The following is a 26,400-nucleotide window of genomic DNA, read 5'->3' on the forward strand; positions in this document are numbered from 1 at the left end:
ATAATGGTCCACAGAGGTTAACTTACCTCCCCTGAAAGTGTCAACCTCGGGAACGTGAGGTACGTGCAAACTGTCCGGTGTAATGTTTCGCAAACATGAACAGTCGTGCAGAGGATGTAATTGTATTAGGATTCATGTTTCAGAATTCCCCAATGTTTTAGGCTCGTATGTATAATGTTGTTGTATTATTGCATATTGTTGTTTCCGGTTGAATTGGCGGTTGCCATGATGAAATACTGAAACCAACTTTGTACGTTTAGCGTTTCAGTTTAGAATGTTAACTGACACTGTCACACACTTTTCAAAATCAGAAAGTGTAAAACTGTCACAAAGCGTCCTAAACACCTTTCCAGTTTTGTCAAATCATGAAATCAACAAGAAAGAAAGAAGTTGTGGAACTATAACCCTCAAGCGTCACAAGCATCAATGACGGATCAGATCAGATCGGCGATATGTCATATTTTTCACACACCTCAAATACACCCTAACATTTTGTTTTAGATTATGAAACTATGACTATTACTTGCCAACACATTTCACCTGAAAGTATATTCCCCTCATAAGAATTAAAGGTGTATGTGAAAGGTGTTTTTGAAGAAACTCTCAATCGACGGCATATAACATTTCAATGGCGGATCAGAACAGATCGGCGATGTGTCATATTTTTCACACACCTCAGTTACACCCTATCACAATTTTTAAGTCATAAAACTGTTACTATTACTTGTAAATACCATTCAGCTAAAGGTATGTTTCCCTTCTAAAAATTAAACGAATGTGTGAAAGAAGTTTTTATCGGTACAATTTAGGCTATCTTCGCGGTGAATCGAGAATAGAAGCCAGTGAACTATAACATACTGACTTGAAACTTTACTACAAATCTACTGTCCTAACACGGACACTAATACCAATTATTTGACTTAAACTGAAGTGAAAAATAGTTAAGTTATCTTCTACATGTAGGATTTCAGTTGTTACAGCACTCAGCGACTGAAAATAAAACGGGTTCAATGTCAAACACTACGCTTCCGCCATATTGGCTACACTGGTTACGTAACGACCCGAGACATACGTTCAGGGTTTTTCGGGGAGTTTCTTCTCCCTGTGTATATAGTCTCCCTGGTCCAATATACATCAAAAGACGTTTTGCTGGCTACAATACAGATGTGTTTCCCGGTGATCTGAGGTTCCTTTCACGAAGCAAACTTTACTAAGGTTAACCTTAACTCATATTCATTAACATTGCAGTAAGGTTACCATGGTGACTTACGGTCACCTTAGTGCTTCGTGAAAGAACTACAGCGCAGTGTGTAATGGCGATATTCATTTGAAGATATGAATATCTCCAGGGTATATGTTTCCACTGTACAATGGACGCATCTACGAGTCGCCCCGATAATTTTTTTACCTCCCTTTGTGTATTCGGTTAGATGATTTGAAAAGCGAAGGTGAGTTGTGATTGGTTCGCTCAACTTCCCAGCGTAGACACCTGATTGGATAAAGAGTCAGCCAAGGGAGGTAATAAATTTATCGGCCTGAGGCGTAGATGCGTCCAGGGTATAGTGGAGACATCGGAACGTATACCCTGGAGATATCGAGGATGGAGAGAAGGTTGTCGACCATCCAGTGAGCTGTTGTGGTATTATCTTCTCTTTACTGAACCCCGAGTTTGTCCTTATAAATTCGAATAGCATGGGGGCACCGTGACGAAATGGTTGACGTATTGTTCATAGTATCAACCACTAGCCCATCTAACCAGTGAAGAAACGAACAAGGACTGGTCTTCAACGATCCATGATGGCCGTGGGTTCAACCTTGAGGGCGTACCGAGTGTACCCTACTCTATGCATCCAACGTACCACGTAATGCGCATTGGCATCCATTATAAAATCTGTTACGTTATGTCAGTGTACAACTGTTACAAGTAAATTGGATTAATAAGGATATTCACATTTAGATGGCCATGCGTGTAAAGGGCCAGAGCCGGAATAACGTCGAACATTGTATTCATTGTTACCTCAGCTATGATCCACATACGTAGCCCCTGTTACCGTATCCCTTACCAAAACTCCTGTTTCATTGTGCTGCTCCCTATAAGCTGATATTAAGCTGTCACACCGAACACCTGGGTTCGATTCCCCATATGGGTGCAATGTGTTAAGCTCATTTCTGGTGTTCTCTTGTGTGATATTGCTGGAATAAAACTAAGAAACTGCGTGAAACCATACACACTCACTCATTCAAGCCATAAGCAAATATATTACAGTACATATTGTACAGTGACACGCATACGGTGACGGGTTCTATGTGGATCGTTGTTCATTCAGTGAATGGTTTAAAAGATTTGCTTGTACCTGCAAGCGGCGGCGATGAACAACACTCACTTGCTCATTCACATTCAATATTTAATAAGCCAACATTACAGCTCAAGCTACGTTCTTCAAGGAGACGTAATTAAATGTTACACCGGTTGTCACAAATGCATTCGACAAAACAGTAATGTATGAAAACTGTTTCTATTTCAATATTTAAAAATACAAGAAATAATTGTAGATTGAGTACCATTAAATGAAATTTATCTTTTTAGTGCATTAATTTGACTGTTTATATGTGCAAGATAAATATCAATTGAAAGAATGGCAAGTGGTATTTCGTAGTGACTTGATGAACGAAGTTAGTCGTAACACGTATAGTAGCTGCTAATACCGGAAGCCTGAATGATGTTGAGTTCAGAGACCAGAATTTGACAAAGTGCAGCAAAAATTTGCCATGTGATGACCTGTGACAATTGCCATTAAGATGTCATCCTTGTCCATTTTCTCAATCGCCCCAGGTGGTTCACATAGTAAGTTGTGTAGATTGTGAACCCATGAAATCTGTCAACGTGGATCGTTTTTACACGCGCACTGTCTGAAGCGCGCTCGTTTGTTTACCAAAACAGACGTATTTTGTTGATGTTTCTTGTGTCTTCTACGCAGGAGTGTCCAAGTTAGTCATTCAGGGACACAAATAGCTGTCTCAATACTGTCACGTGATTGCCATGTGTGTTGTATCTGTTATTGCTCAACAAATGACTTTTCAGAAACTAAGAAATGTGAGGTGATCGTGTTGGTTTTGCCATATTTGTTATAGTGAAGTTGGTGTTATATTAGTGATTTCATGTTGGTAAGATCGACTTGTTGAATGTTTACTGTTTGGCTGATACATTTTGGTGCTTGTTTTACTAATATTTATATTTGCAGCATAAATGTTACATGGTGAATGACTGAGTTTAGTTTTATGCCACACTGAGCAATATTCCAGCTATATGGCGGTGGTCTGTAAATCATCAAGTCTGGACCAGACAATCCAGTTACCAACAACATGAGCATCAATCTGCACAATTGGGAACTGATGATGTGTCAACCAAGTCAGCAAGCCTGACCACCTGATCATTTTAGTCGCCTCTTATAACAAGCACAGTCACCTTTTAAGGCAAGCATGGGTTGCTGAAGGTCTATTCTACCCCGGGACCTTCATGGGTCTAAATGTTACAAAATATTAAACAGCCAAACATTAATCAATGAAAAGAAATATTTGACTTGTAAGAAAATATGACTTCTGTGTTGGTAATATTTTGCCTGAAATGTACTTTTGTGATATTTATTGTTGTATGTTTCCAATCAGCTTCTGAAATCAGTTGGGTGCCAGTCAAATCGCCCCAGCGACAAAACGCCCCAGCAAATATGGTCAAATCGCCCCAGATATTTGGTCAAATCGTCCCAGGAGGGTAGTCAAAACACTCCAGTTTATTCAAAATGGTCTGATATATGCCATAAATGCATGGTTTTGTCAATTTCCATACTATATTCTTCACATAATATTATGTGTTATATTATTAGTAATAATATCATCCCTCAAAATGGAGGGATGGGCTTTGTTTCCTGAGCAGAACTCGAAAACCATTTCATATCTTTCAACAGATCTTGGCAGATATATGAGACAGATCTTGAAATTGTGACTTTGCTGGTTACAGATGTATGGCATTTATAATTTTCATGAATTCCATGGAAACAATATGGGATATGTCATCTTCTGATGACTCTTGTTTTGATAAGTATTATACCATACTTGCTGACCAAAGCTATGAATTTACGGCCTCACTTTTTGACAAGAGTAATTAAAAAAAACCCAGTAAATTGTTTTCATAAGTATTATACTATACTTGTTGAGAAAACCTATGCATTTACGGCCGCACTTTTTGACAAGAGCACCCGTAGATTGTTTTGATATGTATTTAGTCCCATACTTGCTGACAAAAACTGTAGTGAGTGAGTGAGTGAGTTTAGTTTTACGCCGCACTCAGCAATATTACAGCTATATGGCGGCGGTCTGTAAATAATCGAGTCTGGACCAGACAATCCAGTGATCAACAACATGAGCATCGATCTGCGCAATTGGGAACCGATGACATGTGTCAACCAAGTCAGCGAGCCTGCCTCTTACGACAAGCTGAGTGGCCTTTTATGGCAAGCATGGGTTGCTGAAGGCCTATTCTACCCCGGGACCTTCACGGGTCAAAAACTGTACATTTACGGCCCCCCCCCCCCCCCCCCCAAAAAAAAAAAAAAAAGAAAACATTCTATACAAGCCTTTCATTTAATTCTTGTAATTAACAAAAGCATAGATAACATGCAAATAATTGGTGTTATAAGTGTTGTCTATCCATGAATATTACTTTTGCTCTTATCAGTTTACTAGTTAAATATTTATCAGAAACATTACTACATAGTATCATGTGAAGGCTGTAACATGGAAGTTTTATACAGATTGTAATTCTTTACCAAATAATTGGTATTACGGTGTTGCCTAGGCATGGGATATTACTAATAATATAACACATAATATTATGTGAAGAATATAGTATGGAAGTTGACAAAACCATGCATTTATGGCATATATCAGACCATTTTGAATAAACTGTGGCGTTTTGACTACCCTCCTGGGGCGATTTGACCAAATATCTGGGGCGATTTGACCAAATTTGCTGGGGCGATTTGACCGGCACCCAATCAATTAACAGTTAACCCTGAAAAGTCATGTTTAACAACTAAAGAAGTTTATATACCCCAAAATGTTTGGTTTGTTTGTAAGTATTATGAGAATGTTAGAACCAGCCTTCCTTCCTACAGGCAGATGCTCTATTCACCAGACTTCTTTTGTTCTTATGTGGGTTTGACACACAACTTGCTGGTAGGGAGAACCTGAGGTTGTGGAGAAGAACATTTTGCAGTTGAGTTTATTGCTTCAAAGGTTTTGTTTCAAGAATGGTAGCACAACTTCTTATCCTAGAAGGGAAAGCTGTCTTGATTTACCCTGCAGTTTCATATATGCTTGTTTACCAATTCCGGTGTCCTTCTGCTGTTATAGTGCTGGAATTATGAATGGTGTAACAACTAAATATATTCACTCACTCAGCCAATTGATTGTTTGTATTACAGGAACCTAGCACCTAAATGTTTTCTTGACTGAGGTTCAAGTGTCAGTGATGCCGCCAAGCTCAGGGGAATTATGGGGGCATCATTTGATGCCCTCACAGGTGCCAGTTGACTGTCTCCTTCCGACCGGCATCATTGTACCAATGTTGTGCAACAGGGATGCAACTCTGGAGAAAATCAAAACTGATCTGTGGATAGAGTCCAAGAAATATCCCCTCCATGGCCATCTTCTGTGTGCCGAGTCATACATATTTGTTGGAATTACCCAGGATGCTGAGCGAGAAGAGTTCTATGATGAAACTCGGAGACTGTGTGACTTGCGATTGTTTCAAGCCACTCTCAAAGTGATGGAACCAATTGGAAACCGAGAGGAAAAAATGTTAAATTATGAAATAGGTATGTTAAATTTTTATCATTCATACAACTCAACATTCTCAATCCAAGTTTTCATTTGACTGGCTGGAGATATAGCAACACAAATTATACCATGTTTCTTTACTAGTTTACAGGACTACCAGTACATATGTATGTAGTCCATGGGTTATCAAGATTGCAAAACATTTATTGAAAACATGAATGTTTCAACAAATTTTGAAATAATTTATTTTCTTGCAATTTTTAGGAATGTTGATTGGAAAACCTGTGAATGAATTCAATGAGATGAAAGATCTGGAGGTGATGACATTTCGACGGAACATTCTGGGAGTGTGCAAGGAGACAATCGACCAGCGGGAGAAGGATAACATTCTTAGTCGGGCGATGTATGCATATCCACCCGATATTGAATCAAATCAAGTGCTGCCACCACATCTCACTGAAAAACTGAAAAAGTTTGGTGATGGTGAGTGTAGTAGTTCTATAATATGTTTTGTATGTTTAGTCTTTTGAAAAATATTAATTGTTTTATTTGTTGCACAAGGCTGGTTAGAGTCAGGGGTTAGAGGTGAGGGATTAGGGTTAGGGGTTAGAGTTAGGGAGAGTCAGGGGTTAGAGTCAGGGGTTAGAGTAGTGCTTAGAGCATTTGCTCATCACAGACACAGGTTTGATTTCCCACATGGGTACAGTGTGTGAACCCCATCGTTGGTGTCCCCACCATGATGTTGCAGGAATATTCTAAAAGTGGCATCAAAGTAAACTCACTCATGTCTGTCATAGTATTGAGGAGTGTAAATAATCAAGTCTAGATTGATGAAATGCATGATTGATATCATGAGCATCTCCCATGTTGGTGTACAATGGAATATGCCCTTTGAAGTCTATGAGTCTGACAACCCATATTCCTTGTATCTCTGACCTGTGAAAATCCAGGGTAGAATAAGTCTTAGCAATCCATGCTTGCTAGAAAAGGCGACTATCCTTGTCATAAGAGGCAACTAACGGGATCAGGTGGTCAGGCTTGCTACTGGGTTGACACATGTCATTGGTTCCCAGTTGCACTGATCAATGCTCATGCTGCAAATGACTGGATTGTCTGGTCCAGACTCATTTACTTACAAAGATATAGTTGGAATGTTATTCATGGCTAAACTCGCTCACTCACTCATTGTATTCCCCTTGTTTTGTGTGATTAGACAAGTACAAGTAGTGACTGACTGGTTTGGGGTTACCAGGTCAGTTATTTGGTTGCTGATGGCGCAGAATTATGTTCTTGATATCAATCACTGGAGTGTCTGGTCTAGACTGGTTACCTGAACGTTACATGTTATATTTGGTATTACACTCTGCCATCCGGGATTGGAACCCATACCTTCAGAGTCAGGCACCCAATCGCCAGCTGTGGAAGTCAGGTTGGCTGCACAGGATAGGTGGCTGACTTTGTTTGCTGGTGATAATGTGACTGACTTATTATATTTGACAACTTTCTAAATGGCATTGTGTAATCATGGTTACCTGAAGATTGTTGTCAAACAGCCTGAATATGAAAAGAATGGGTTGCCATGGTAGCTGGGATATAGTAGAGAAGGAAGGGTGCTTATGATGTTATGAAGATGTTTCCAATGTTGAGTAAAAACTGTTAAACTGTGTCTCATTTTCAGATAACTCTGTGATAATCTGTGTGTGGGTTGTGGCCGAGGACAATAATAGATCTAAATACAGCGTAAAGGTTGCCCACAATGCAACACCAACAGATGTGATTGCGGAAACCATCCGTCGACGAAGTAGACTCATGATGATGTCAAAGGAGCACACACAGCGATGCATTGAGGAATACAGTCATGCGTATGTCCTAAAAGTGTGTGGATGTGACCAGTTTTTCCTGGAGGACTGTCCAATAAGCCAGTATAAGGTGAGCTGACTATCGAGTTGGGTGAGATTTATGGAGGTCAGAGCAACTCATCTGTACGACACCTCTACGATGTTTTGGCGTGTTTGGTACACATGATGCTAATGAAATCTGATTGTTTACCAGTTTAAACAATTGCACTCTTTACACTATAAACTCATGGGAAAATCTGTTCTTTTCTTTCAGAACTATTGTTTCCCTTTAGAAACTTCATACTTGTTTGAAACTGGTTTTCATCTCAAACGTGCTACACACCGAAGCAATGCATCCAAAATATATTAAGTATGGTCAGATTCTACCAATGTTAAATATGGGAAGACCCATCAGCTTGTATTCACTGATATAAAATCAGTTGACAGTACAAGTGAGTGAAGATAGTAAGATTGTTTTCAGGCAGCCATCATGCTAGCCTGAGCTTATATCTTTGCATTGCAAGTGTCATGTTTCAGTGGGATTTTGTTGAACCAGACCTCGTTCCGATTCAGTTTTTGATATTCCACTTTTGATTTAATCACTTTTGATTTGATTTTTCATACAAGTTTAACACTAGATTTCATTTAACTCTCAGAGTCAGATTTTTGAGCATGAAATCCATCATCCATTTGGCAGTGTCTCCTAGCAACAGTTCTCATTAGGTAATTAGCCAGGTGTCAGCCAATCATGTTCCATCTTTATTCAGTGCTTGAAACTGCTAGAGTTGGAGTCAGAATTAGATTCTGGGTGTGTGGAATTAATAGGTATTCAAATATTGAATTGAAATTGTGATAATGGTTATTGAAATTCAAGACTAAGGTGTCAGATTCGATTTTCAAAAAAACGAACCAAATCTTTGTGAGTTCTTCTGACTTGTATTTTGAAGAAAACTACTAATTATGTTGTGACAATTGATTCAATTCTGTGACGTCTGCAGCCGATCCGCGAGTGCATCGCCAATGAGAAGATTCCACAGCTGATGCTGTTGCTGAAGGAGAGTGTGTTTGACTCCCTACATGAGAATGAGTTCTTCCTGCCATCATATTCTGTACGAGGTATGTCAGTGAAATTTGCGTATCTATGTAAAGACTCATTCAGCAACAGTCTAGGTGTAATTATACCATACATAGAACAGTCCAGTTTGGATGTGCACCTTGATTAATATTGTCTCTAGTAATGATTATCAACCCATGAAGATCTGGGTTAGAACAGGTCTTCAGCAACCCATGCTCGTCACGAAAGGTGACTATACTTGATTTAAGGGGTGAGTAACGGGGTCAGGTGGTCAGGCTTGCTGATTAGGTTGACGTGTCATTGGTTCCCAATTGCACAGATGGATGCTCATGCTGTTGATGACTGGATTGTCTGGTCCAGACTCGATTATTTACAGACTGCTGCCCCATAGCTGGAATACTGCTGAGTGTGGCATAAAAATAAACTCCATCACTCACTCTCTCGGTGATGATTGTTATTGGGTATCTGTACATGGTAATTTGATGTTTTTCATGATAGTGAATGGGCAGTTGGGTATGTTACTTTTGTTAGTAGTTAATGTATTGAGTTGCCTTGCCTCTACAGTTCCCCTCACAATACTTTAAGCTTATTTGTTATGTTTTCTGCCATGATATTTCAGTAAATTTGGTGCATAAGGTTTTATTAGTTCATAACAAGAGAATATTCAGTTTCTTTTGTGTGTGTGATCCTATTTCCACGCCACTGAACATAGAGAGTTACTTCCCTTGTTTGTGGTTGATTTTAGGTATTCAGGCTCTGAATGAGATCAACAACCAGCAGACTGTCTCGCTGTGGGATGTCCAGGCCATGCTGAGGATAAAGATGAACTGTGCCACATACGTCAACGTCAAGGAGCTGGGCAAGGTATGCATGCTGTATCAAGTTTACCAACCTGGCGACTAAGTTCCAGGTCTTGTTCTTTGACAATTCTTATTATTGTCTGTTTTCTTCTTACTTCAGATTTACGTGAAGGCGTGTGTGTACCACGGAACTGAGCCTCTTTGTGAAGCACGTAACACGCAGCAGGTGGACTCGACCAACCCACGCTGGGATCAGTGGCTGGAGTTTCTGCCCATCCCCGATATCCCTCGCAGTGCTCGTCTCTGTCTCTCAATTTGCTCTGTCTCCAAGAGGAAGAACAAAAAGGTTGGATTATTTTGTTCCAAAGATATGGTTTAAGATGTCCAAACATGGGGTGGTGTTGACAGAAAACTGGCCAAGGATGTTACAAGGGAAACCTATGAATTGTTCTCTTCAGCAACCTGTGCTTGTATATAACCCGACTAACTGGATTGGGGGGTCAGGCTCACTGACTTGGTCATAACAAATCATATCCCATTGTCCATGCTGTAGATGGCTTGATTCACTGGTCCTTGCTAGGTACAGATTGCCCTAATATAGCTGGAATATTGCTGATTGTGGCATTAAAAAGGGAAACAAACTATTACAGGAAGAACTGTCAGCTTACCACATCTGACATGGTAGTTGCACTGACATTGCAAGGTGAGATTTGGCCCAAATTCTTTCATTTCTTCATTATAGCTGATGCAAAGACACAGTTTCTACATGCTGCATGTCTTATTGTAATAAAGTAGCTTTTCAGACCATGTGAAACTGTGTAAGCATGGTAAAAAGATCTGGATTGTGTGTTCACTTTTAAGTCTTGATTTGCTGAATTATCTTCTAGTGGTTTGATAGCATTTAGCATGACTTTCAAACTTGAAATCACTGTGCCTTTGTCTCAGGAGCAGAGTTGACCCTCTCTGGGATGCTGGAATGATCGAGGGTTTCCAAATCCAGTACACACAAATCCAGATTCACTCTGTTTATGATTCTACATTTTCAGCTCCACACCCACACTCAGCATTTTAACTGGACTGGTAGACATTTTTGACCAGCATTACTTAGGGTTTTCACCACAGATCATTTTGCTGAAATAGTTTAAGAAGTTTAAAACCTAACTCTCGACTGTAAAGCTGAAGATCTGTGAAGGAATGTATAAACTGATATAAGTTGGATGGTGAGTGGATTAAACATGCTTGGTATTGCAGTGTGTCAAGCTTGTTCTTGTGCCCCCCACCGTCATATTGCTGAACAGTTGCAAATATCCCTGTATTCTAAAGGTTCACTATGCTCTGGCATGGGGCAACCTTCAGATGTTTGACTTCAATGACCGTCTCCTGTCGGAAAAGATCAGCCTTCACCTCTGGCCGATGCCTCAAGGAATGGACGACTTGCTTAATCCCATCGGATCACCAGGTACGTCTGTGGTTTGGAAGATGGTTCCATGTCTTGTCATGCTTCAAATGTAGGTTTGATTCTCACTGCAATATTTGTACTTCTCTGGTGTATTAATGTTCTTGTAGAAAATACGACAACAATAAATATTGGAAATCAGGGTTGTGAAAACAACCAACAATATCGGTCAGCTCTCAGGGAAAGGTTTTTAGGGACATTGATTTAAATGGCCTGTCCCTAAAAGTAAATTGTGTGTCGTCGTTCCTGATCATGTAGCTGACTTTGGCTCACCATTCCAGGATCCAACCCGGACAAAGACTGTCCATGTCTGGAGCTTGAGTTTGACCGATTCAGCCATCCTGTACGGTATCCCCCTGACTCGCACTTCGAACAGCTGGCCAATCACATCACACATCGGGACACATACAGCCAGGTGAGGCAGACGACCTTCACCTGCAATGATACTAATGACTGTATCTGTGTATAACCATAAGTTATGAAAACAGAAAATCATTTGAGATAAAATGGATTCATATCTATGATTGTAAACCAAAAGTCACTGTGTTCTGTAATCTGATTGGTTGAAAAACATGATCAAATGGTATTAGATTCCCGGAAACTGCAAGACTATTTACTGTGTACTGACACGTAGAAACCTCGCAAACAATAGTTTTGTTGCGTCATCAACAGGGCTGACGCCGTCGGTTCCAAATGCATTCCCGTGCTTCAAATACTCAGTAACACCTGGATATTGGCCAACACATGATGTTTATCTCCAAAATCATATCTATCTTTACTCATACCTCTCTATTATTCCTCACCTGGAGATTTCCTGTTAATTATGTTGCAGATTGACACCAAACAAGAGTTAGAGCGTGACAGGAAGATGTTGGAGGACATCATTAGTAAAGACCCTCTGTCAGATCTGTCAGAGCAGGACAAGGAACTCTTGTGGAAGAGGAGGTAGTTAATATGACTTTTCACACTGACCATGTGATATTGTGAAGAGGATATGTAATATTGTAGAAATACACTTAAAATCAGAACTGATCACTTTTAACTCAGGTTTCTGACCGAGGAAGAATTAAGTTTTCATCTGTAGACTGTCATATGCCTGGATCCTGTGTGGGTTTAGAACAGGTCCCAACCATCCCACGCTTGTTGTTAACCAATTGCTCGGGTTTTGTTATCCCCGCAACATGTTTTGTGGGGGGTGTTAAAATGCGCTTTGTCCGTCTGTCCATCTGTGCACATTTGTCTTCTCCAGACGGGAACACTCAAAACCATTCACTATTGCTAAACCAAACATGACGCAGACAGTTCTGGTGGTGTACTTGTGCCTTTTGGTATTTTTGGATTTCTGAATAAAATGTTTTTTGCGTTTCCATGGCAACAAGTTCGACTTTGTATTTGTTGATGTGCTCTTTTCCAAAGGAGAACTTCAAAACTGTTCACTATTTCTTCACCAAGCTTGGCACATACATAGATCTGGTGGTGAACTGGTTCATTTGAATTTCTGAATAAAATATTTACTGCATTTCCATGGCAACAAGTTTGACTGACTGAATTTGGTGGAGCAGAACTTTAAAACTGTTCTCTCTTTCTTCACCAAACTTGGCACACAGATTGATCTTGTTGTGTACTGGTGCCTTTTGGTAGTTTTGGATTTCTGAATAAAATATTTTTCTGCATTTCCATGGCAACAAATTTGACTTTGACTGAATCGGTGGTAGTGTTCTTTTCAGGAGCAGAACTGTAATACCTTTTAAATTTCTTCACCAAACTTGTCACATAGATTGGTCTGGTGGTGTGCTGGTACCTGTTGAATTTCTGAATAAGATCTGTTTTGTGCTTCCATTCCAACACGTTTGGTTTCAACTAAATTTGGTTGTAGTGTTTTCTGAAGTAGAACTTGATAACCTTTGTGTTCTCTCCTTTCTCTTTGCCGTATGCACACCAACACGTTTGACTTCATCATAACTAGTTCAGTCATCAGAACAAAGACACGAGTTTGATTTCCAGGTGGGTACAATGTGTGATGCCCATTTCCAGTGTTCCCAGCCATGATGTTGCTGGAGTGTTGGTAATAACAGTTGTCAACAGAAGTCACTCACTCGCATGTATGTCGTAATGTCCTAGTAAATACTCGCTTATTATGTAAGTCACTGGTTTGTCTGGCCCAGAAGTAATTGAAGGTCCTGTGAGGTACAGTGTATGTGTTGTGCGTGTATGTTTCAGTGTCTCCTACATGTGCTGTTTTGTTTCAGGGAGCTTTGTTTAGCGATGCCCCACTCTCTACCCAAGCTGTTGTCCTCTGTGAAGTGGAATGACAGAGAAAATGTGGCACAGGTTGGTATTCATGGTTTGAGTTTTATTGTCTGGACTATGTATTCAGTCGTGTGTTATGTCCCTACATATGCACGTCCCAATTCTTTTTGACTCGTTATCTCATGAACTGTTATACCCAATGACTTGAAATTTGGTGACAGCCTACATAGACACCAGTTGATTTTGATGACCTTGACCTTATCTTCAAGGTCACCCTGCCACTTTGACCACTCTTCAAACTCCTGTTAATGCAATATCTTATGAACTGTTTTAACCAAAATTGTCTTCAAAATTGGTGATAGCCTTACCCTGGGGATTACACAGACACCAGTTGATTTATGTGACCTTGATCTTATATTTTCAAGGTCACCACAACTCCTGTTAATGCAATATCTCATAAACTGTTGTACCCAATGTCTTAAAATTTGATGACAACCTACACTGGGGGATTGCACATACACCATTTGATTCTGGTGATCTTGACCCTATCTTCAAAGGCACCCCAGCTTTTTGACCACTCTTCACACTCTTGTTAACACAATGTTTCATGAACAATTGTACCTAATGTCTTCAAATCTGGTGACAGCCTACATTGGGGGATTATGCAGACACCACTTGATTTTGGTGACCTTACTTTCACGGTCAACACAACCTTTGACCACTTTTCAAACTCTTTTTAATGCCATATCACATAAACTGTTGTACCAAATGTCTTAAAGTTTTATGACAGCCTACATTGGGGCATTAGGTAGACACCAGTCGATTTTGTCATCTTGACCTTCTCTTCAAGGTCACCCCAACTCTTTTACCATGTTTTCAAGCTCTTGTTCACCTGATATCTCTTGCACTGTTGTACCCAATGTTTTTTAATCTGCTGACAGCCTACATTCAGGGATTACACACACATCAGTTGATTCTTGTGACCTTGTTCACTTATCAAATGTATGTTATCGCAGTATCTCATAAAACAAATGTCTTCAAGTTGTTGACAGCCTACATTGGGTGATTATGCAGATACCAGTCATTTCATACATCTTGTGTGTGACCAAGAAGTAAAAAGCAGTGAATTTTTTATAAATATTACAGTCTTCTTTAGAGTCCGGAGTCATTGCCACATTAGTGGCAAACACTTGTCAAATAAGCCTTTTACTGAGATCATTCTCGGCACATTCATGCGAAATGGAACTGTAACAGATGATTATTTGCACACAAAATGTTAGCGGACTAACAGTAACAAAATTATCACCCCACTTTCAGTATAGTCCATACTCTTGGTTTAATTCCTGGTATACCTCTTTGTTTTAACTTTGACTGAATGGTGTTTCACAGTAGTTCCCATTAATTTCAGTTATATGTGTTATTGAGAAGATGGCCTTCGGTTGTGCCGGAGGTGGCCTTGGAACTGTTAGACTGCTCCTACTCTGATCTGAGAGTCCGACAGTTTGCCGTGGAATGTCTGGACCGTGGTCTCCGCGACGACAAACTGTCTCAGTATCTTCTTCAGCTTGTGCAGGTGGGCACTTATTCTCCTGTTATCTTGGACTTTTGGAGGGGAATAAGGTGATACAGTCCCGAGAGAGACTGATGTGCAGAATTGCCTCCCTTGGCCATGCCAGAAACTGGAGGTCGTTTCAGATCCATTTCTATGGGTTTCACTAGAGTAAGCGTAGACTCCAGTGGTTGTATGCTGAGCTCATTTCCTACTACTTGCATTATGTAACTTTATTGATGGACACATTTATTGATTTATTTGCTCATTTGTTCATTCATTCTGCGCTATTCCTGCTAAATGACAGTGGTTTGTAAATAATTGATTCTGGAGCTGACAATCCAGTGATCAACAGCAGGAGCATTGAGAACCGTTCAAGAACTCTCTCACACTTCCACTGCTGTTAGATGTAGTAATTAATCTAGAAGACAGAATTCAGTATTAATGTTATTGTTAATTGTAAACAAGTTAAAAGGGGAGTATAGGGAGTGTCAATATGCAAACAGTACTTGTTGTGTGACCCGAATGAGGATGAGGTTACACTATCTGACTTTGTCTACCTGGACAGTGTTGGTCATTGCTTATGATATTAGTCAATAGGTTTCTGACAGGCTGCTGTCATATGCTGGAATGTTGTTGAGTGTGTCCAGAAACTGACACACCATAACTGATTGTTTTGTTATTGTTTCATTTAGATACTTTAATGTTGTTTCAGGCATTGAAGTATGAGCCATATATGGACAATCCAATGACAAAGTTCCTTTTGAAGAGAGCTCTTCTGTCCCAGCGGATTGGAAACTTCTTCTTCTGGCATCTAAAGTATGTCCACCACAGTGTAATTGCCCTGGAAGTGGAAAGATTTCAGAAACAATGTCTGTTGATAATGTTTTGTCCTTGTTTTCTTTTGTTTTGATTTTTTTACTACAAGATGGATGTTGGTATTATTTTGTAACAAGATATGATGTTTTGTTTGTGACAAGCCTTCAACTGAAAAGCTAATAGTTAGACTAAATAAAAAACTGAAGTGTTTCTCGGACATGTAAGAATTTTTTATTGCCATTTAAAAAAAAAAATTGACTCTGCCGCATCCCAATCACCCATTTGTCTACTATGAGAAAGAATGTCTGTAGGAAAGAGTGTTACTGAGTGTTACTGAATCTAGCAAAAATTAGAGAAATGTCCTACTGCCCTTGTCACTTTGAAAAAAAAGTAAAATTTAGAAACATTAAGTATTTTTTTTTATACAGCCTTATAGGTTTAGTAAAGCCGAATATAATCTGCATCATAACCCAGGTTCCCTATATCAAATTTAAGGGTACAATTTTAAAGATGTACCTATTAAAATTCCCTTATGTGAAATTGAGTATAGTGGGTATTTTCTTAAACTAATGTATCATGTTTGAAGTGTGTGTGTCTGACCATCCTGCAATGTTGTTGAAAAGGAGTAGAAAGGAGCCAACAATAAAACTTTTCACTACAGATCGGAAATGCATCAGACGTCATCGCGGCTGCGGTTTGGCCTGATGCTTGAGGCTTACTGTCGAGGGTGTGGGTCATTCCTTAAAACGCTGAGTCGACAGGTCGAGGCATTGGAAAAGCTAACTAAACTCACCGACATGCTCAAGTCAGAGGTCAAAGATGTAAGTGTGCCTATAGTCTGTTCTGGTGATGGTCAAAGGTGTTCAAATGGATTGAAGATCTGCGATGTGCTGGTGCGAGTAGCCATTATGTTTACCCTTGACTTGTCTGTAGATATTCAAGGGCCTAGTGATTACGGCATTCACTTGTCACACTGAAGACCAGCTTGTTATGTTGAAGAATTTCCATATGGGTACAATGTGTGAATCCCATTTCTGATGTCGTCCACCATGATATTGCTGGAGTATTGTTAAAAGCTGTAGATCATGACTTCTACCTAAAGACAACTGAGACTTAGTTCCTTGGGTGTAATTAATACAATGGCCATTTTGTCATTGAATCACAGGCTTAGGTTTTGGGGCTATTCTGGCTGGAATGTTAGGAAAAAAATTGACATTGTTTTTGTATTTTCTGATTTGTGTAATCAGTTGCTGAAAGCATTGAGAACCGGTTCAAAATTATTACCTTTAAATGGTACCTGTGTATGAGGACAACTTTGTTGTTTTACTGTTCTTCATCACAATTTAGTATACGCAGCTAGTGGACTAGAGTGAATATTATGTGGAGTGAAATAAGAAAACCAACATATGCTGAGTGATGACCTCAGCTCTTGCCTGAGTCTGGTAGTTTGCTTGACGCATCTCCAGGTCAGCTCTGTTTTGGCTCAGAAACTCCTTGTTTGTATCTATCACATGCTCTTCATGTTTCAGGACGAGCAGATGAAGTTCCTGCAGGAACAGCTGCAGCAGCCTGACTACCAGGAGGCGCTCCAGAGCATCATCTCCCCACTCAACACAGCGCATGTCCTAGGGGAGGTGATGTAAGTCTTATCTCTCTCTTATCTCTCTCTCTCCCTCTCCCACTCTCTCTCTCTCCCTCTCCCACTCTCTCTCTCTCCCTCTCCCACTCTCTCTCTCTCTCTGTGTCTCTCTCTAACTCTTTCTCTCTCTAAAGTTATGAATAACAACTTCATTTATTCGTGATAGTGACGACAGGTTCTTGCACTCTTACGAACCCTCATTTATGCTTGACAGTGGTGCAAGAATCTGTACCGAAACCTTGCTCTGAGGATTAAAAGAGCTTGATATCTATAGTTTGTTTCTATATTGTACTTCTAACATGCCAAACACACACACAAAACAAACACACATGCACGCACACATCATAGCACTCTTCCTCCACATAACATACGCCCACATCCTGGTGCAGATATCGTAAGTCCCAGACTGCACCCTTCTCCCACAAGTCTGCATCCATCTTCTCTATACACCTACTTTCTTCTATCTACATGTATAAAATAGGCTTTATTGTTGACAATCTGTTTCCAGACAAGCTGACTGTCGCGTCATGACGTCCAAGAAGCGCCCCCTGTGGTTGGTGTGGAGTAACCCTGACCCGATGAGAGATGTGCATCAGGCAGACTACAGACTTATGTTCAAGAATGGTGATGGTAAGCCTTTGTTTGTAATGGCAGATCTGGCCAGGTATTTTCAGCAAAACTGGGTTTAGTACTTACAAGCTGTATTTTTTGTATGGCAGAGTTGGAGCAAGGAACGGGTGAGCTGCATCCTATTGGGCCCACTTTGTGTTGGGCTTTCTGCAGTTCCTATTTCAAAATACTAATGTGCACTGGCCCCTATTAAGCAGTTAGAAGCTGCAAAATGAATCCGTTTGTCAGAGACCCGTGAAGGTCCCGGGGTAGAATAGGCCTTCAGCAACCCATGCTTGCCATAAAAGGCGACTCAGCTTGTCGTAAGAGGCGACTAACGGGATCGGGTGGTCAGGCTCGCTGACTTGGTTGACGCATGTCATCGGTTCCCAATTGCGCAGATCGATGCTCATGTTGTTGATCACTGGATTGTCTGGTCCAGACTTGATTATTTACAGACCGCCGCCATATAGCTGTAATATTGCTGAGTGTGGCGTAAAACTAAACTCACTCACTCACTCACCGTTTGTCAGATTCAGTGATGTTCCAAGTCTTCATTTCCCAATGGAGTGGACTGTTGTTCATAACATCAGTCACTGGTTTGTCTGATTCAGACTTGATCATTTAGTGCCTACTGTCATAAATATACAACAAGAAACGAGCATCTCACAAACAGCTTGTGTTTGCAAAAGAACAACATCTTTGGTAATATCCTGTTTGTTGTCCTAGATCTGAGACAGGACATGCTGACTCTCCAGGTGATTCGGCTGATGGACACGATCTGGAAGGCGGAAGGCCTGGACCTCAGGTTGGTGTACAGAGTTTTGCGTTTTTCTGCTCCCCTATCAAATGAAGTTAACTTGACCTGCTGTTTGCGCCATTTGAGCAACTCAGTGTTTTGTGATAATTTGTTTGAACTGCTCAAATTGATGTGTTCGTGTGTCATAAAACATAATGTTGTTATCAATTTCATACAGCTTGTTCAGCTTGACCTGATCAAGTGAGTACTAAAGCATTGTGTGGCCGTGTCACACCTGGTTGGGTCTTTTATTGGGAAGGGAGGCACCTTTGTCAGTTGAATGTCAACTTGTCCAATCAGCTAGTTTCCATTTGACATATCAGTGTCGAGAAATCGTCAGCAATTCTCTAACATTTTTAAAAAGAAAAAGAAAGAAAAGAATCTACAGACATTTTAATGTTTCTGATGTATGCATGCTTCTCACAAACGCAGTGTTGATAGCATTCTCTGCTCTCCTATCAAATGAAGTTAACTTGACCTGCTGTTTGCGCCATTTGACCTGCTAGGTCATGCATATATAGAGTAGGTCAGGTCAAGCTGAACAAGCAGTATATGAGTGAGTATGGTTTTAGGCTTAAACATAATCTGTATCTTATGGTGGGGTCTTTCTGGTCAGTTGGGCATGGACAGTTCAATTGTGTCAGGTGATAAATTTGCCGTGGAGAGTTACATCCTTAGAGACATGAAAACTGATCTGAATCGTGGTTGAGTCAGATTATGTTTCCAGGTTAATAGGTTCCACACCTCTGCTTGTGTATTTCACCTTCAAGTCCTGCATCTTATTGGCAGTGGGGTAGCCTAATGGTTAAAGCATTGGCTTGTCACCCTGAAGACCGGGACTTGATTCCCCTCATAGGTACAATATGTGAAGCCTGTTTCTGGTGTCCTTCAACCATGATATTTCTGGAATATTGCTGAAAGTGGTGTAAAACCATACTCGCTCACTCGCTCACTGTATCATTAGTCAGCATTTTACCTGTGAAAGTTTTCCACAAATTAGGTCTGCCTTTAATCAACTGAAAGAGTAGAAGATGGTCAAGGTAAATCATCAGTCTTCCTAACATCAGACTTCTGTTCTTGATAGAAGATGGATGGATCGGTTGGTCAGACACACTGACTTGGTTGACACATATCCAGTCCCAGTTGCCAAGTCCAAAGCTTGTGTGCTTTGGATCCTTGCTTGAAAACATTCCATATTTACCACAGACTTTCATGTAATTTCAGAATGATTCCTTATGGATGCTTGGCAACGGGGAAGGATGTGGGCCTGATTCAGGTTGTTCGGAATGCCAAGACAATTACATCCATACAGTCTAGGGGAGGAACTCGGGCTGCCATTCAGATGGACTCCTCACAGCTTCATCGGTGGATCAAGGAGAAGAATGCAGACAGGTGCTTCTTTGATTCATTTCCCAATTAGGTTCATCATGGGTATATGGGCGCTTGGGTAGCCTAGTTGTTAAGGTGTTAGCTAGTCACCAATAGTCCGGGTTTGATTCCCCACATAGGTACAATGTGTAAAGCCTATTTTTGGTGTCTTTGCCTTGATATTGCTGGAATATAGCTAACAGCGGCGTAAAATTATACTCTCTGGCGCATAACCAATCTTGAGTGCAATACTGTAACTTTGTTACATGAAGCGCATGTTATGGCGCATTTATCTGTCTTGTGTTGTGGGATTATTTTGTGATTAAAAACAACTAAATATCGTGTGACGTCATTCGTCTGAATCTATATCTAATGACATGTTTCTGAGAATACAACAGAAACCGATTCGCTAATAAATTCCTGAGAGGGCTTGATTTATTGCTGCAGCACTGTCAGCGATAATTCAGAAAGCTGTAGTCTCACAAACAACCTCATTTCTTGTGCGTCTTTCCAAATTCTCTCATGTTGAACTGAAATCTCTTCTTCTAAAGTAACTAACTCATCACGTACATCATTGTACTGCTTGAATGTTCCTGACAAGGGCTGCAAACAGATTCACTTTTTTTGTATATCATGACAATTGAAGCTTTGTTATGCCTGCAATTTTATGTCACTGCCTTCCTTACAGATATGACCAAGCGATCGATGCATTTACTAGGTCATGTGCAGGCTACTGTGTCGCCACATTCGTGCTGGGCATCGGCGACAGGCATCCTGAAAACATCATGGTGACAGAAGAAGGACAGGTGTGCATCATGATATTGTTGCACCATTATATTTTATAACTACACCATCATTTTTAGCTACTACAGTATCATATATGCTGTTAAACGATATTTCTTTTTCCTAACTGTTTGCTACGCTTTTATCCAACATCAGACATAGGATGAGGTAGCACGGTGGTTAGAGTGTTCACTCCTCACAGTTAAAGACCAGGGATTGGTGACCCAAGATGTCCATTTCAGGTGCTTTTTGACATGATATTAATTGAAGGTTACTGAAGGAGATGTAAAACTATACTCACATGCTCAACCCGACATGCCTTGATAAATAACCTAACTTGTTCATTTTGAAGGTAGAACAACTCCTACAAAAACATTCTGATGAGCTGTTGTTTCTTTTCTTTTCTTTGAAGGTATTCCACATCGACTTTGGTCATTTTTTGGATCACAAAAAGAAAAAGTTTGGGATCAACAGAGAACGCGTTCCATTTGTCCTGACAGAGGATTTCATCCGAGTAATAGCTAAGGGTGCGGACCAACCATCCAAACAGGAAGAGTATGAACGGTAGGAAATATATTGGCCTAAGTAGGGATGTTTGTAGCCCTCTTTTTTGGTTGTTTTGTTTTGTTTTGTTTTGTTTTGTTTTGTTTTGTTTTGTTTTGTTTTGTTTTGTTTTGTAATGGAGAGGGGGTGGTTTGATTTGCAAGTTTGTTGTTCGTTTGCTTGTTTGTAGTTTGTAAGGGGGTTTGCAACACAAATTATCTCCCTTCTTACTATACAGTCAGAATACGTGTCCATGATATAGCATGTAAGCAGTTTAATTTAAATTAACCAATCTGAGGGATACATCCTATGTAACAGTTGATTTTCAGATGGTCAAGGTTATTTTTTTTATTTATTTATTTATTTATTGTTGTTTTTTGTCATTGTGCCAAGGTGATGTATGTGTTGTTTATGCTAAACAAAAATGTCCTGATTACTCTATGGTTGTACGTGCTGGGTAATATGAAGATACAGTAGAACATGGATATAGCGAACACGGATATCGCGAACAAACGGATATAGCGAACAAATTTAAAAGTCCCGTCAATGGTCCCTTTATAATATCATTAGAACGAACCCGTGGGTAGCGAATTAACGGTTATAGCGAACTGATTTCCTGACCCCAAGCCCAATTAACGACGTGAGTAGCGAACTCACTCAGTGTCAGCTCAGTGTCAACTCAGCGACTTAGCGGTATACATCAACCTTGTGGGCGGTGAATCAACATTGTTTAACCTATCACCTTTGACACAAAGCTTCAGATAATCCAGGCTGTAGAATCAGGAGTAAGATCGAAGACAAAACTCGTCTACCTGGCTATCTTGAGGAATACAAACCTGAACACATTTTTAATGCTGACGAAACTGGCCTCTTCTACAAAATGAAGCCAAACATAATGTACAAGAATAAAAATATGTAGCCCATGTATATACATGTCTCTTCATCTCTATAAGCCAATATGGCGGTCAAACGTGAATAACGAACAACGGATATAGCGAACTAAATCCCTTGGTCCCTTGGAGTTCGTTATATCCGTGTTCTACTGTATAGAAGTCAGTTTCCACTACTAGTGTGTAGGGAGGGAAGAATTAGCTCACTTCCCACACAGAGATCCTATCACTTGAACAGTCATAACTCCTGTCCTTTACATATTTAACATATATCATTATTTATATTACCCAAATATCCATGATATTAGCACAGGCTCAAGGCACTGTTTTTTGCTGGATGTCAATCTCAACAGCACATCATATACTGACAACAAAAGAAACACTACTACCTAAACAGTAACACTTACTTTTATGAGATTTCAAGGCACCAAGTCCAGTTTATTTTGGTGACCCTTGCATAATTTTTCAAGCTCACCACAACACTTTGAATATTGCAGCATGTTGAACTGCGTCTTAAGAGTGTCAATGGGATATCTCAGTAACAGTTCACTGGATTTCCTTCATAAACATACAACACTTCCCTTGACTGATTTTCAATAAGCAATTTCTGTATTACTGTTTTTGCATATTTCAAACACTAATATATTCATGTCAAAGTGAGTTTTGAAAATATTTGTGCATTTGAACAACTACAGAGCAAAATATCAACAGTGACTAACTGGTCATGTTTTTGATGACATTTAACTTCATTTCAATTTCTTTTAATATTGTTATTATTACAGGGATACAAGGAACTGATTTTTAAAAATATACAAAAATGCGACCTTCACTTTCAGTGCTTATTAAGTTTGATTTGATAATTTGCGGCGGGGTTTATGTCACCTTAGTGACAATGCTTGAGTTCATTGTTTAATTTACCTGGCTAAAGGTCACACTCCCACTTCCTGTCTATTATTTTGTTTATTGTTATGATTGTAGGTTCCAGAAGCTGTGTATATCTGCATATGTGTTCCTGCGAAAACATGCCCACCTGTTCATTACGCTGTTCACACTGATGTTGTCGTGCGGTATCCCGGAGCTTCAGTCACTAGATGACATAGGCTACATTCGAAAGACTCTTGCCGTGGAGAAGACTGAGAAGGAGGCTGTGAAGTACTTCATGGAACAATTTGGAAATGCATATGGAGATTCGTGGACCACAAAGTTTGACTGGTTCTTCCACAATATCAAGCAGTGGCTCTAACCCTGTGGATCCTAGTCCTGGATCCTGTACCTCCACAATGCGATCTTAGTGCTATGGATGCTGTAAGTCAGTGTTGATAAAGGGGCGTCACTGTCTTCTCAGCCAAAGATCACTTGGATATCTTAGTTCTAAGTCTTGTTCAAGAAGGCAGTCTTAGCACTATAACTATCTTGTTTTACCCTACCAACTTCTAGATGCCTAACAAACATCTGAGTATACATGTCAGTATTAATGTAGGGAGTTAAAAGGTTTGCTTGTCATGCCAAAAACCTGGGTTTGATTCCTAACATTGTTGCAATGTAGGGTGCCCATTTCTGGTGTCTCCTGCCATGATATTGCTGGTATATTGCTAAAAATGGCGTAAATTAAACCCACACGCTCATTAGTTAATGTTAATTTGTGGGAGTTACTGTCATCTTGGCGCTAAGATCGCATTGTTAATTAGATCGTAAGACATTTGGTCAGCTCAACCAGTTGTCCACCCTGTAAATACCTTTCATAGCAGACCAACACTTAAGTGGTCACATCTTGTGTTGCTAATGGTGTCAGCAGAATGATGCTGTAGACTGTTATATATTACATCTTGATCTGATCAATCAAACCACCTCCTCTATTGTCATGGAATATTGTCTGTGACACTTTATTGGACAGATACCAACTGTGTTCCTTCAGACATGGACTCATTTTCTTTGTCTACAACCTTACGACTTGACAGAAACAGTGTTTTAACATTCATTCTTGAAACTACTATTAATGACATGCAGGTAGTAAGTCAGTCACACATGGCTGGTATAACAGTCAAATCAAACTATTAAGTACAGACCTTAGTTGATCCAAGTAATAGGCCCTGTTGTCCACTGTTTCAGTGGCACCATATTATTGAACTATTTACCATTGTCATTTCCTACTTTTATTAGAGCAACTACCCTGTTATATGTATTTGTTATTCCTTTCTGGGTTTGACATCATCAATCTGGAGTTCCTCGGTGTTACTCCCCTGTATAGCTTGTATGGCATTGATGAACCAGCAGCAGAGCTGCTTGTGTCTATGACTTTTGTAAACATATGACCAGGGTGCATGGTTTTGTCATTACAGTTGATTTAGTCGGTCAGTTTTGCTGAGCCCAAGATGTAACTGAATCCTGTAAAATGCTGTTAAACTACATCTCCAGCTGAACATGATCAGAGTAGAAAAAAAAAAGAAATCATCTGTGTGTCCAGTGTGTATGCAGGACTGTACTGTATCAGGTGAAACTTTACCAGGTGAAACTATACCAGGTGAACGAAATATAGCTGGGCATTATTTATGAACTGACCAAATCAATATTTCTTTTTTGTTCATGTGTTTGGTTTGTTTGAGGTTTTTTCTTTCTCTTTTTTTTTTAAATTCTAGGCAAACATCTCCCTCAGCATAAGAATGTTGCAGTCCCTAGATTTGCTTGAGAGATTTTAACTGTCATCACTAAGAGTTTACATCTCTGATATCAAAAGACAGATGGATGAGTTTGTATTTATCACTGAAACTCATTCAAGTCCCTCTTCCAAGATTTTGTGTTTTAAAAGAGTAATAACAGTGTGTTGAGTATAAGCAGTTAACCTGCTTCAGCAGGAGACATGTTACTGATGTTCATTGGTTATGATGTCATGGCAATGATGACATCACCATGGTTCAGAAAGCATTGTGATGCAAGTGTGTTTGACAATAACATTGTCCAGGGGTTTTTGGATTTATCTCAAATGATATCCCTTAGGATGTGTGGATTTATCATATCTCTGATTTATCATATCTGGTTGAGACCAGTTTTGGGTGGTAAATAGTAGCAATTTATGAAGATTGATTTGACCTTTTCCTGCTTTACTGGCACCAACACTGGTTGTGTAATATATCTACAGAGATGCCTACCCTTACGTTTTGCGCGTAATTATTACGATTTTTACAATTTAATTATGCCAATACACTTAATCTGTGAAAATTAGGCTTTTCTACTCATTTTATGAAAGCAATAAAGGGGATACAATTTCACAGGGAAGTGTTTCATAACACACCGGTGAAGGGAGGTCAGAAATGGCATGACACCGATAGAAATTGCTTACACTTAGCATCATGCTCATTCCAATATAACTTGTAAGAAATTACAGTATGCCCAATAATTTTCAATTTATGGAGCTTTGTGGTGATTGGTTACGTGTATTTCTGTCTTGAATGTTCCTTTTGTGAAAATGTGCCCCACGTCTAAGTGACGGGCTGACAAGTATTACACTTTCGACTTCTAAATTAAACTTGATACCTCCAGTATTACTGGTAGGCCCAACATAGGCTTAGCATGCACTATTGTCATTGATAAGCATTATAATATGTTCTGAATAAAATGCACTACGTGTCACTTTATTACCTACACGACCCAAACACAGGTTGATGGTACATGTACTTATGAAATACTCTTCTTCTCAGTACAATATTTTACAAGGCTGATTTTTTTTCCCACTAACTTTGTCAAATTTGTAACGTGGAGAAAACATTGTAAAATAGTATTGGTCATTGAATATGCTCATTCTTCATACACCAAACCTCTTCCTTCTGAAAATTTGAATATTTGAAACACGCCATGCAGGAGTATGACATGGTTTTTTTTATTGCCTATGGTTAACTGTGTACTGGAAGTGTTAAGACTATTGTGCTGCTTGATGTTTGTCATTGCAAATATTGAGATATTATCAAGGTTGTTGGTTGTGAAAGAACACTAGGTGGCATTTACGTGGACATTTCAGATACGCTTCACTTCTACGCCTTTTTTTTTTTTTTTTTTTTAATTTAGTTTGTCAGGTCCAGGTGACCGGAGATGTATGTTTCCTTCAGGTTCAAATCTTGACAGGGTGACATGGAGCTCATGGTCAGTGTACTGT

At 39.7% G+C, this 26,400-nt stretch overlaps 1 protein-coding gene across 1 annotated transcript; it reads left to right on the forward strand.

Annotated features, from left to right (window-relative positions):
* Nucleotides 1–2,694: 2,694 nt before the first annotated feature.
* Nucleotides 2,695–24,701, forward strand: LOC137267609 (phosphatidylinositol 4,5-bisphosphate 3-kinase catalytic subunit alpha isoform-like). Its single transcript, XM_067802097.1, has 21 exons — nt 2,695–2,845; nt 5,481–5,873; nt 6,100–6,318; nt 7,514–7,764; nt 8,672–8,789; nt 9,494–9,612; nt 9,709–9,894; nt 10,872–11,007; nt 11,286–11,419; nt 11,837–11,949; nt 13,254–13,335; nt 14,663–14,827; nt 15,519–15,622; nt 16,284–16,443; nt 17,152–17,261; nt 17,770–17,891; nt 18,600–18,678; nt 19,894–20,061; nt 20,726–20,843; nt 21,233–21,384; nt 23,232–24,701. The coding sequence occupies exons 2-21, from the start codon at nt 5,528–5,530 to the stop codon at nt 23,494–23,496; spliced, it is 3,147 nt and encodes a 1,048-aa protein (XP_067658198.1). The 5' UTR covers nt 2,695–2,845; nt 5,481–5,527; the 3' UTR covers nt 23,497–24,701.
* The last annotated feature ends 1,699 nt before the right edge of the window (nt 24,702–26,400 follow it).

Source organism: Haliotis asinina, chromosome 16 (assembly GCF_037392515.1).
Source record: "Haliotis asinina isolate JCU_RB_2024 chromosome 16, JCU_Hal_asi_v2, whole genome shotgun sequence".
NCBI classification, from domain to species: domain Eukaryota; kingdom Metazoa; phylum Mollusca; class Gastropoda; order Lepetellida; family Haliotidae; genus Haliotis; species Haliotis asinina.